The sequence below is a fragment of the Vulpes lagopus genome, chromosome 10 (genome assembly GCF_018345385.1).
Source record: "Vulpes lagopus strain Blue_001 chromosome 10, ASM1834538v1, whole genome shotgun sequence".
In the NCBI taxonomy this organism is placed as follows: domain Eukaryota; kingdom Metazoa; phylum Chordata; class Mammalia; order Carnivora; family Canidae; genus Vulpes; species Vulpes lagopus.
The window spans coordinates 31,824,570-31,838,525 of NC_054833.1; the positions used below are offsets into that span (position 1 = coordinate 31,824,570).

Consider the following 13,956-nt stretch of genomic DNA (forward strand, 5'->3'; position numbering starts at 1 on the left):
CCTGCAGTCATTTCTCCGAGGAGTCCTGGTTTGCTTTATTATTTTTTTTAAGATTTTATTCATTTATTCATAGAGGCACAGAGAGAGAGAGGCAGAGACACAGGCAGAGGGCGAAGTAGGCCCCATGTAGGGAGCCCGACATGGGACTTGATCCCAGGTCTCCAGGATGACACCCTGGACTGAACATGGCGCTAAACTGCTGAGCCACCGGTTTGCTTTATTATTAAGGAGTGATAATTAGAAACCCCACCTGAGACCTAAGAGGTTCTTTGCAACTGGAATATCATTGTTTCTAAGCCTATTCACTGGCTAGAGCTTAGAGGAAATATATATATATATATATTTTTAAGTTTATATTTTTTTTAAGTTTATATTTAAGTTTATATTTTTTAAGTTTATATTTACATTTCCAACTCAAGTTAACATGATTGGGGTCTTCCTTGATTTCTTTGATTTTATTCTTGTATTTCCTTTCTCTCATACTGAAACCCTTGGTTCCTAACAACATTAATATATTTGTTTTATCCCACAGTATGTATAAAATTGTTTCAGAATTATACTACCAATACTATTACCAATAGTAAAACAGTTGAATGAAATTAAATATTACTTTGTAATTTTTTGTTCTTAGAATATATCCCACCAAGCATGGTCAGCTTACTGTTCACAAATCATTTAAAATATTCTCTCTTTGAAAAATAAAATAAAATAAAATATTCTCTCTCTGTTGACAGTGTTACCAAGTTGATGTTTCAGATACATTGTTTCAAGCCCTTTTCAAAATTAGGATTTGCTTTTTTATTTAATGCTTTAAATTTTATTTTTGAGTATGTAGAAAGAATGTTAACATAATTTAAAAATCAAACTATATAAAAAAGGCATATTCAGAGCAGTTTTACTTTCTACACCCATTTTCTTTACCCATTTTATTAATTTGTTTTATCCTTCTAATGTCTCTGCAAAAACAAACTCTTAGGTACATACATGCATCTGTTTGTGTGAATTTATGTGTGTGAAATATGCATTTCCCACCCTTTCTTAAACTAAATATACTGTTCTCTACCTTCTTTTTTGACGTAATATATCTTGGAGATTATTTCATATCAGTAGGTAGAGCTCCTCCTTTAAAAAGCAAGCCAAGCTCAGGGTGCCTGGGTGGTTCAGTCGGTTGGCATCTGTCTTTGGCTCAGGTTATGATCTCAGGGTCCTGGGATCGAGCCCTGGGCCCCAAGCCGGAGTTAAGCTCCCTGCCCAGCAGGAAGTTTGCTTCTACCTCTTCCTCTGCAGCCCCCCCCCCCCATGTATACTTGCACATGCACTCTGTCTCTTTCTCTCAAATAAATTCTCTGTGCAGACATATCATAGTTAACCAATTCCCTTTAATGCATATTTGGGTTTCTTTTTTTTTTTTTAAGATTTTATTTATTTATTCATGAGAGACACAGAGAGACAGAGAGAGAGAGAATGGCAGAGACACAGACAGAGGGAGAAGCAGGCTCCATGCAGGAAGCCTGATGTGGGACTTGATCCCGGGACTCCAGGATCATGCCTTGGGCCAAAGGCAGGCGCCAAACCGCTGAGCCACCCAGGGATCCCCCCCCCCCCCCATATTTGGATTTCTAACACACAGATTCTTTTTAAAGTAACCTAAAATGTTTAAACTTCAGTGTGTTTTCATTGCATACAATCCAAACTTTTAACAATGGCCTCTAGTACCTGGGCTTTGCATACCTCTTCAACGTCATTTCATACCACCATCTTCCTCGCCCACTACACTCAGTGCCTTACAAATCAGGTGTGACTTCACACTTTCCCTGACCACCCATCTAGTGTAGTCTCTTTTCTCTTGCCATTATTACTTCATCTGTTTCCTAATGAGCAGTTAAAAGCAATCTGAAATTACTTGGTTGTCTCAATTTAGGCAGTATCACATAGTAGCTTAGAGCTTGGGTTTTTGAGTCAGGCCACCTGATTTTGAATCCTAGTTGTATGACCTTAGACATGTTATTCAGCACTCCGTACCTTAGTTTCTTCATCTGAAAAAGGAAATAATAATAGTATTTTCCTTATAGAGAGAGCTCCGGGAGAAATGAACGGTTCATAAACACTTGTGCAGTGGCTAGCACTTACTAAGTATAAAATAAATGCTGGATATATTGGTACCTTTATTTAGCTGTTCATTGTCTTTCTCCCTTCAATAAGCTCTCTGAAAGCATGGAGTTGCCTGAGTTGTTCCCCACTATAATCTCAGAACTTAGAATAGTTCTTAAGAAGCAGTAGGCATTTTCATATTTGTTGCTGAATGAATAGTACTTAAAGTTCAATTCCCATTCCTGTGAAACATTCTTGGAGATGTGAGACTAAAAGAATGCTTTCTCATATACATCATATGCAGTTGTCAAATTCAACAGATACTTCTATCAAATTTGTCATCAACATACAAATGCCTCCTATTAACATGTATCTTGGAAGTTTTGGCCAATTATTAAAATCTAAAACAGAAATAACAACTTATTCCTGTCAGACAAAGGACAGAATTATCATATTTGCTTTGATGCAATTAACTATCCATGAAATCCAAAAGGACCAGCTAAAATCCTCTTAAAATTGTTGAGAATTTGGTAAGTGATCAGACTTGAACTATACATAAAGAAATGTTTCTAGCATACCAGTAAATTAAAAAAAAAAAAAAGTAAATTAAAGCCATAATTGAAGAAAAGGATTATTCTACAAGACCAGCAAAAAAATGTAAATGATGTAATAATATTCCTAACCAGAGATATATGTGGAACATAGCTTTTCATAAAGAAAATTAGAAAACTTTACTGAGAGAGATAAGTTTAGAAAAATGATGACACATTCTGTTTCCAGATGTTAATATTGAATATAGTAACTAAAATTCTTTCATATTATATCACTGTAATATTGATAATATATAAAATCACATATAAATATGTTAAATTATTACAAACCAAACTCACTTGTATTTTTAATAAATCTTGTCATAATTATTTTAAAGTTTATGTAGAAAATGTGTGAGGATGAACAGAAATGGTTTGATGGCCATTCTTTAACAAAGATATATAACACAGTATCTGTAGCAACTAGGGGAGAATAATACTCCTACAAATCCAGTGACTTTTAATACAGAAATATGTGTGACATACTTCTGAAGTTACCCAAGTGTGCTATAAATACCTAGCTAGCAAATAGGAGAGTGCCTCATTTGCATTCACAGCAAGGAATCTAAGATACAAGAGCAGTTGTGATTTACCCACGTTTCAGGGCCAGAAGAGATAGCATCATACTCTGACAATTCTAAGTAAATTTTAAATACAGATGTAGAAAAAATAAATTTCCCATTTAATTTGTGTATGTTCTAGGATGACTACCTTGTTCCAGTATGCCTAACGTTTCATGGTTTTAACACTGAGCGTCTCATGTTCCAGGAAACATGGGCAAACCAGTATCACCCTCACACAGTTCATAGAAAAGATGCTTATGTCTGTAAATAGTATTTCTCACAAAATGGAAAGACATGGAAGACAAGTGATTGATCTGATCCATAGAAATCCATGTATGGCCATCTTGGGGTCCCCAGGCCACACGTTCTCTCGGTACACAGACATCCTACAGGAAGCTTCATCAGTTCAGGGGATTAAAGATTTGGGTTCACTCAAGAATCTATACATAGTAGGATTCACTAAGACACCCAGTAATCATTTGCAAACCAAGTAGGAAGATTGAGGCCATGTGGCTTCTATCCCACAACTGATCTGTGAGTTTATGGTAGTTATTGTGCATTGACTTTTAGAGTAATTTTTCCTTTAGTTTGTACTTTTCAGAAGTCATTTTTTTTTCTGGAGATTTGTTTGCTTTCAATTATTTTGCTGTTGTCTTTCTAAATATATCCATCAGTAGAAATACTTTACTGCATATTCTTCTTATTTCTCACCTTTATCTACAAGTAAATTAAAGTGAAATATTTAGTATGCTATACAAGTGTGTTAAATAGAAGATCTAATGTTTTTTAATATGTGTATATGTTTTATAGAGCCATTGGTTTGTCAGGTGCGCTCTATATCTTATTTTTTTTTAAATATTTTATTTATTCATGACACACACACACACACAGAGGTGGGGGGGGGCAGAGACAGGCAGAGGGAGAAGCAGGCTCCATGCAGGGATCCTAATGTGGGACTCAATCCCGGGACTCCAGGACCATGCCCTGGGCCGAAGGCAGATGCTAAACCGCTGAGCCAGCCAGGGATCCCCTGTGCTCTATATCTTAATGAGATTGTCCTCTTTATAAAATGGAAAGAAGGAGTTGTTTCTTTTTTCCATTTTTCTTTCCAGATTGTAAATACTTTAAAATTTCTAACCACCAAGTAAAATATTTTAGAAATTGACAAGAAAAGCAAACCACATTTATACCATTTTAGGTTTTTCTTACTATAAAAATTTCCAAAGCAATGTGGTACAGTAAAACTTGGGTCCCAGTCATAATCCCGTAGAATTCTTGGGTATACAATGGGGTATGCAGTGGGAAGGTGGCTGGCTTACCAAGCTTGATTTATAGATCACAGATTAAAATACATTAAGTTGCTGACAGCAGCATCAAGTAAGATCACAGGTTGGTGTGAAGAAGGTGTAAAATTATGATACTATTTATAAAATAACTGTTGCCTAAACTTCTGCCGAAAATTTTCCACAGAACATAAAATGTACTTGTAATTGGTTATTTTGCAGTAAGCCTGTTGAGATCTCTGTTGTTTTTTCACCCTAAGTAAAAATGTAATTACTTGCCACAACTAAGGTATTTCCTCTTTATTATTATTTTTTAGTGTCTAAAAAGCACGGCAAGCTCATTACTTTCTTACGCACATTCATGAAGTCTCGTCCAACAAAACAGAAGCTGAAGCAGCGGGGGATTTTGAAAGAGAGGGTGTTTGGTTGTGACTTGGGGGAGCACCTTCTGAATTCTGGTTTTGAAGGTAAAAATAAAATTTATAATCTCATAATTTCAGTTTCTGACCTCTCCATATAATTTTTTTAGGATCCATTTTGAAGCAGGATTACCCAACCAATGCAATGTCTATTCCGTTTAAGCTAGCAGCATGTATCAAGCTTTTTCTTTTTTTTTTTTAGAGTATTTCAAACATTTTATTTTTTATATCAAACTTTTTCATGTACTCATTTGAGTTCTGAGATAACAGAATAAAAAGGCTTTAGAATGCACTGTAGCATCAGAGATGCTTGTGTTCTGTCTAAAACAACTAAGACATTTACACAAAGGCACAACAACTGCACTATTAATCTTCATTATTTTTATATCTGTCCAGATAGCCTTCTCAGCCAATTTCCTCTCATATTTTATTGTAAATTATTTAATTTCTATTTTGAAAAAAAAAATCAATGTTTTGAGACTATAAAATACCAAGACCAGGCTCCCAACTTTTGTTGCTAAAAACTTAAATTTCTTTATAAATTAAATTCTAATTCAAGAATTTGGTGGTTGGATGAATGGATAGAGGGGATGAATGGATAGGAAAAAAGGAAAAAGTTAAAAAAATTTTTTAAATAGCACTTTCCTCTACTATCTACTTTATAGATGATAGAATATTAAAGAAGTATTGACAAGTACCAGAAATAGATGATTTGTGAAATTGTGAGTCCTGATGGGAAATACCCATTGCACCTTTTAAGAAGGATACTAGTGAAAGCTACTGTTAAGTACCAATAAATATCAAGTTTAAATTAAGGCCTTATTCCTTGCTTAAAGAACGGCAATGTATTTATAACATGAATTTAATGCAAACTATACTATGTTTCTTGAGGGAGAAGGCAAAATGTTATTTTGAACAGTTGTTATTCCTGTCAATTTGTTGTCAACAAATGTCAACTTAATGCAGTTAATAAACAAAGAAATAGGCAAACAAAAGCCCTGATTATTGTTTTAACTAGTCAAAATGCACATGGAAAAATAAGTGGGAGTATTAAGGAGCATTGTGGGGGAAAAATCATTGACAGGATAGGAGACCTCTAGCTTTACTAAATATTAAAATAATATTAAAAATATTAAAATAATATTCAAAACTATAATGTTAATAGTTTAGAGAATGAGATCTGAATGAAACAGCTTGGAATGTTCAGAAGTAGTCCTTACTATAGATAAGAATCCACTGTGAAAAAGTATGACTTTAAAACCAGGTCATGGGGAGGGGTTACTTATTATATACATTATATATATATATATATATATATGTATGTATATATATATGGGGTGTTGTAGAGAGAGAAGGGGAGAAAATACGAAAATACGAAATAGCAATTTTGACAAAATTCTCATTTCATGACACTGAAAATTCCAAATGTATAAAAGAGCTCACTATTTTAAACTCATATAAATGCTAATATGAAATGACTTCTTTTTGAGATCAAAGAGGAATAAAGCTTACTCAGATTAAAAAGACAAACCGTAAAAGAAGAGCTGGTCTCAAATACCTAATTTCCATCTGATGAAAATAGCAAATGGAAAGGTACTTTGGACTGAGAAAATAATCTTTTCAGGGTATGATAGAATGCTCCTAATATATTGTATGAAAATATCAGTCAGATTTGTGAGAAAATTAAACCCCTGGGTAGGAGAATTGAGAAAAGATATAAACATGATTTTCAAAAGGAGATAGATGGTATCTAAAATAGAAAAAATTACTTATTCATGATCATGGAAATGTATCTTTACACAGTTTTGATATGCCATTTTATATTGGTAAACATTATTAATGTAACAGAACCATTTTTCTAAATTATGATATTCAGTGCTATATAAAAATAGCAGTCATTTTTTTTTTTTTACCAATAAGTAAAAATTGTTAGTTTCAGGTAGCTCTGTGAATTATTACTTTTTTGGAAAATTTTAGACACTCTATAGCAGAAGACTATAGTATTTCTTTTATGTAGCAATTCTCCTTAGGGATTTATTCTAAAGTTACATTTTGATAGGAACAAAAGCATTCATTTATGGCATTAGATATAATAGCAAAAAAATTTGAATACTCAATTTTTAGGGAAATTGTCCTCTATATTATGAGGCTATGGAAATTGTAATTTGAACATAGCATACAAATTTGAGAATGTCATATAGATGCTTTTTTGGAAGCAAGGATATTTAGGTGATATGTAAAATGAATATAATTATGGTAGAATGTTAGATGTAGATGCGAATATTTTTGTGACTTTTTTCTTAGTTCTGCATTTTCAATTAAAAGGAAGAAAAAGGCACTAGAAGAGTATTAGAAATGAAATTAATAATCTTAAAAAAACTCTGCTAAAGGCCTGTCCAGGGGAAAAGTGTTATATTCAAATGATTAGAGAAGCAAAAATTAACTTGTGACATTATAGTGTCATTGTAATTTGGTAACATTGAAAAGGCAGAAACCTTGAAGATTGAAGTTAGATACATTCTAGTTAACATATTAAAATTATTTCTGTTTGACCAGGAATAGAAGAAAATGAAGAATAAGTATTCATTTGAATAATTAAATGAAGACTAACAGGAAAGGGAAACCTTTGAAATTTACTAACTAAAATTTTAATTAGGAAAGAAAATGATTTTTATTATGGGGCAATTAAAACAAGATTTTGAGACTTCATTTATACTGTGTATAATTTATAACTACAGTTATGTGTGTGCATGTAGAGAGAAGGAGGACTATTTTAAAAATGTCTAAAACAAACAGGATTGAATATATAATACATAATATTTTAAAGTCTAAATGCAAACAGAATAATCACAAAGAAGAATGATATATTTATATAGTATATACATAGTTGTAAGGAGAGAGTAGATAAATATGGATAGCCAGATAGATAATATTATATAGTATATATAAATCATTCTTTCTTACATTTATTCAGTTTTAGTTTGGGCTTTAACATAGTGTCCTTATTATATATAAACTAGATTTTGTACCAGATTTTTCTAAGAAGAAAGCTCATTCCAGAGTATTGTTTTGCTAGGTGACTCATTTTTTGAATTTTATTCCTAATGAATAATCAGCTTTATAGAGAGATTATCCTGTTAACACTTTCTAAACTATTGAGCACCTCCCTGTTGGAGCAAGTGACAAACCTGACCTGTTTCTTCTATACAAAGTGTTGTAAGAAATCATGTAGGAACCTGACAAGGCATTTAAAAAAAAATTCTTTCAGTGATTCCCTGGTTCCAGGATTCTCTCAGAATGATCTTACAGCATCTCAGCTACCACAGACCATAATGCTTATAATTGAGTTGCTTAAAGATTTTATACAGTTATCTAAAGAACTGATTTAAAAAACAAAATCTTGTCACATAGTACGTTTTAGTGGATAATTTGTCATTTGCCTAGTCATCCTTAATTATATAGTCAAATGTTTTTTGTTATCTTAGTTTCTTTTTTACTTTTATAACTTTTTCATTTTTATTTCTTTCGTATCTCATTTTGTTCAGCCTTGGGTAGATGTGCTACTAACAGGAGGGAGTGTTTCCTGGTTTTTTTCCACTATGCTCTTTAGCTTTCACATGTCAATTCAGCAAGTTTTAATTGTACTTAGAAGTTTCGGGTGTGTTTCCATTCTTAATATGGTAGGAGAGGTCAGACGGCCAGTATGTCCTTTCTTTCTGAAAAATAACACATTTAGTAACTACAGTTGTTTGTGCATCCCTTAACTATGATAAATTTATTCCAATGAAACAAAACGTTTTCAGTGATCATTTATTTTTTCTTAGGACTTGTTTTATTTGTTGCACATATTGGAAACCAAATTTCCTTAAAATGAGGTTTGAAATGAAATTGCAAAAAAGAACTTTACAGAAAACTTGGTTCTCTACAAAAAACAAATTAGTTGGTAAAAAATATAAAAATTGAAAAACTCAAGGTGAGGAAACTCTGTTGCCTGAACATATTTCTGTGTTTGAGAGTAATCCTTTAGATAATCATATTTTCCTAACTAAAAATCGGGATGCACATTCTACTAAGTAATGCTGTGTCGGAGCACTTACAGCCTAGAAGCCACCACCCTGAGAATGGAAGTGCACTCTTTTTCTGTATCACAGAATGCATGTATCTATATAAAGAGGATGTAATAAATGATTGATGAATGAGTAAGTGAATGAATGAATGAATGAATGAATGAATGAAGAAAAAAGAACAGAAATGAAGCCGCAGCTATCAAGGAAAACCAAAGACCAATTCGTGTCCTATTACCTTATCACATCCTTCTCTTAGCTATGATTCTGAACTTAAGGGTCATCAGTTTAGACCTATACTTTTAATTTTTTAATTTTTAATTTTTTTAAAGATTTTATTTATTCATGAGAGATACAGAGAGGGAGGGAGAGACACAGGCACAGGGAGAAAGCAAGCTCCATGCGGGGAGCTCGATGTGGGGCTTGATCCCTGGCCCCCAGGATCACACCCTGAGCTGGAGGCAGATGCTCAACTGCTGAGCCACCCGGACATCCAAGATATGTACTTTTTGATATGTTGCCGTCATGATTTACATACTGAATAAAAGTGGATAAGAAGTGTTTTATAGGAGAATGTGCAAATAATTCCTCAAGTTCTACCATCTTTTGGAAAAACTGGTTGGGAGGTTTCTAATGCTGTGTTTTGACAGGGCCATTGTTAACTGTGCACTTGGCTGGTTTGTTAGATGGTTTGGAGGCAAAAGTTGGCTAACATGATGCCTTTCTAACTAGGATTTCTCTAATAGTGTATTGGGTTCCCATATTGCTTTTTTATGTGTTAGTGAAAGAGAAACTAAATCTTTTCTCTTTTTATCTTCTGTTACTGTGCTTCAGTTTCTACTCTTTTCTTTATTTTTTTTATTTTTATTTTTATTTTTTTCTGGATCAAATCATTTTATTGTGGGGCTTCAGGATAAAGGTGGGAGGGGAGGAGGGCAGGAAGCTCCGACGTCCTCGAACCTGGCCAGTCCAGTGTCACAGTCCCCCTACTCTTTTCTTTAAAATGAATTTTATGCTTTTCTCTTTATACTACCTATTGTAAATAACGATTTCATTTGTCTCTCTAAAAATTCTAGTAAAAATACTATTCAGTTATGGTGATTTTACTTATGAAGGCCCAATACGTGATTATGTGGACATTCAGTCTTTTTACCTAGGGAATGTAAAATGTAAAGAAAGAATTCAGGTCTTTTCCATGAAGTATTATGCTTACAGAGCCTTAGCCATACTACCAGAAAAAGACTTCTAATTCCCTGTATTTTCAAAGTTTTCCTCCTTGTTTGGGAGAATATAAGTAAGTATGAATTTAATATCACATGTTTGTGAGAGCCCCAAGAAACTTACTTATACTTTTTAATGGATGGTAGCTTGGTTTTTTTGAAAATTCTGTAAAAATGCATACTATGAGAGCCTGATAATACAGAAATAAAACCCTGTATTCTGAAGGGCTTTGTGTACTGGGGTGAGTTAGCATGCTAATTTGGAGCATACATAATAAGAAGTATCTTTTTTAAAAAAGAAGAAAAAAAGATTTGTTTTCCTTTCTTTCTTTAAGTCATTTTGTTAGTTATCCCAATAATTTTTATACATATTTTCTTCGAAGTAGGTGATAGAAATTTCTCAGGTTCCAATTTATTTTTTTTTTTTACATCTAGTTTGTAAGGATAGAAACCTAGGCACCGAGGTTATCTTCAATGGAACAGTATTAGGAGTAGGATTCAAGTTCAGCAAGATATTTTATTTTTCGGGAAGATACTTTATATTTGGCATATCAATTTGACATAGAGATTGCTTATAACATCAAAGTGAGTCCACAAAAAAATACCTGGCAACTCTACCCACCTTTCATCTCTACCACCTAAATGCAATCCCTTTCTTGCTACTAAAATTCTTGAATATCTTTAGAGGCAGAAAGCATACAGTTGAAAATGAATACAGCTTCTTAATGAAAACTAAGATTTCCCTACTCCACTGACTTGGTCATATAACTTTTTGGGCTCACAAGAGCACTTATTAATTAATCCATTTATCCATTTTGTACATTGTTTTAAGACATGCTCCTGGATTTTGGATGTACAAAGATGGATGAACCATGCTTTTGCTCCTTAAAGTATGGCTATTAAAGGATAAGAGTTGTATAAACAAACAAATAATATTTCAAAATGACATAGTTCTTTGGGCACCTACCACATTATGCAGCTACCACTCCTCATGAGTATTTAAAGAAGGCTTGCTTAAGAGTGATAGTTCAGTTGGGTTTTCAACAACAGCCAGAGTTTTTCTGTAGGAAGGCATTAGTAGGAAGAGAGTCCGGGGAGAGGAAATTGTTTTTTCTCTACGAGGAAATTGAGGGACTTATAAAATGACTGGTTTGTATGGCCAAAGATGAATCTTCAGTTGGCCTAGAGTTGTGAAATATGGAAATGTGTTAACAATAAAAAAAGTGCAATTATAAAGGACCTTACATTATTAGGCAGTATTTTGCTAAGTAAAAATTGGCTTTCTAGTTGGACTGCTTTAGGTAGAGTCTTGTTTCTGCCATTGTTTCCTGCTTGCCCTTCAGTAAAACTTCATCTCTGCAAGGTTCAGTTTCCTCTCTATATGATGGGGATAATGATAGAGCTTTTCCTATGAATTTAAATGAGAGCATCTCTTGTAAAACACTTAGCTTGGCACATTTTACATGCTCAAAAATATAGCTGCTTCAAGAAATTATTCAAAGCTAGGGAGTGTAAATTTTAAATGTAAATTATAGGACCTAACAGAATTTAAAAGATAGAATGCAGGAAGAACAAGGAGGCAGAAGAAGGAAGAAGTCTTATATTAATAAACTAATATTATATTACAATAAGTAAAATACATTAGCTAAAATTAACTTATTAAAATATCTTAGTAGTTTCATTTCCCAATATGGATGTTTCATCCCTTGTGTAGTAATTTTTTGCAGACCAAATAATGTTCTCCCAATCTCCTTTTCAGAGATTTTTAACTAACACTATCAAATGAACATAGTTACTAAAGCCTGTGAATTAATCAGTCTGCATTATAAGACAAAGTTCAAATTTCAGCTACTGTCTAGTTTTGAGTGATTATGAAAAAAATGTAAAATTATACACTTTGAACAGTCTTTTCTAGACTATAGGCCCAGAATGGCACTCAGTGTCAGGTGTTCAGTGAGGTAAACAGAGAGAGTACCCTTCTTTTCTTTCTACTTATCGATGAGCTAATAGTATTAAGCCAGAACATTGGCAATTTTAATGTAAAGACAGGCAGGAAATGACAAGATTCCTTCTACTTGAAATTGCTTTTACCTTTGCTTTATGTCAATGTTTTGTTTACTGGATAAAATTTAGAATCAGCATTAACTACGAAAAGATGGAAGACACTTTTAAAAGTGAGAAATTGGAGCATTTATAGGCAGTTATTATGTTGGGATACACATTAACTTTGTCCATTTTCTATGTATGAAATGCAGCTGAAAAGCTGTATCTTTTTTCAAGTCTGATATGGTGTTAGGACAAAACATTTCATCTCAGTGTTGTGACATGACCTATACAAGACTGCCGTAGATCTTAGACTGTCCTAATAATGAACCAATTCTTTCACTTGCCTAAATATAATGGGAGAGAATCCATCTTGATATTCAGGAACCAGTTGTCTAGTTTCAATGTGAAAATAAGTAAACATGTCCTCATCACTTTGTGTAGTAGATTAATCTCTGCCACTTATAATTTTAATTTATAGATTTTATTTCGCTTGTGAAAACTAAGACATTCTCATTTTTTGGTGACTTTGTTTTGATAGAATATTCCCAGTTTAATCCATGTCTTTGAAAATTCTCTTCAGTGCCCCAGGTTCTTCAGAGCTGTACAGCATTCATTGAGAGATATGGCATCGTGGATGGAATATATCGTCTCTCTGGCGTTGCCTCTAATATCCAGAGACTACGGTAAAACTTTATCTGGCAGTATCTTTTTTATTCCCGTTGTAATTTACTAAAATAAAATTATTTCAAAATTAAAGTCACATTGATTACCATAATTTTTAGTATTATAGTTGAGATAAAGTAGGAAGTAATATCCATAGTATTCTCTGTAGATGTTTTCCTGAATGCCATTTCTTCATCTGTTGTATCAGAAGACCATGGCTTCTTAACCTCCTCAATTCTCATATTTTGCCTCACTGCAGTATTTGAAGCCCTTAGCAAATTTCAAAGTTTGAATCCAAGAAAACAATGAGAGGTGAAAATTTACATTTTAATAGAATTATTTCTTAGTTCTTAATTAAAATTGACAAGTGAAACTTACTATGTTAAACCACCCTTGCAGCCCAGGAATAAATCCCACCTGATTCGGGATGAATCGTTTCTTTTTTAATGTCCTGTTGGATTCATTTTACTAGTGTTTCATTGAGAATTTTTGCTTCTATATTCATCAGTGGTATTGGCCTATAGTTCTTTTTTGTGGATTCTTTTATTTGGTTTTGGCCTCATAGAATGAGTTTGGAAGTTTTCCTTCCTTTTTCTATTTTTTGGAATAGTTTGAGAAAAAGAAGTATTAACTCTTCTTTAAATGTTAGTAGAATTCACCCTTGAAGCCATCTGGTCTTGAACTTTGTTGGGAGATTTTTTATTACTGATTCAGTGTCTTTGTTAGTTTTCAGTCTTTTCAAGTTTTCTCTTTCTTCCTGTTTCAGTTTTGGTAGTTTATATGTTCCCAGGAATTTATCCATTTCTTCCAGGTTGTCTAAATTGTTGGCATACAGTTTTTCATAAAATTCTCTTATGATTGTTCGCATTTCTGTGGTGAAACTTCTTCCAATCTCTTTTAACGCTAATGCTGTAATGTATGCTCAATTGTGTGTATGTTCGGTGTTTTACATCCTTGCCCCCTCCTGAGAGACAAAAATAATGGTCTCCTTTATATGAGCAATAGAAATTTTATTTT

The 13,956-nt window shown here is 33.2% G+C and overlaps 1 protein-coding gene across 8 annotated transcripts in view; it reads left to right on the forward strand.

Moving 5' to 3' along the window:
- Positions 1 to 13,956, forward strand: part of ARHGAP32 (Rho GTPase activating protein 32) — a 288,412-nt gene that overhangs the window by 244,780 nt on the left and 29,676 nt on the right. For all 8 annotated transcript variants that reach the window (XM_041770213.1, XM_041770212.1, XM_041770210.1 and 5 more), the window contains 2 exons: positions 4,845 to 4,994; positions 12,857 to 12,959. In XM_041770213.1, coding sequence (XP_041626147.1) covers positions 4,845 to 4,994; positions 12,857 to 12,959 — 253 coding nt within the window. The remainder of the gene's footprint in view (positions 1 to 4,844; positions 4,995 to 12,856; positions 12,960 to 13,956) is intronic.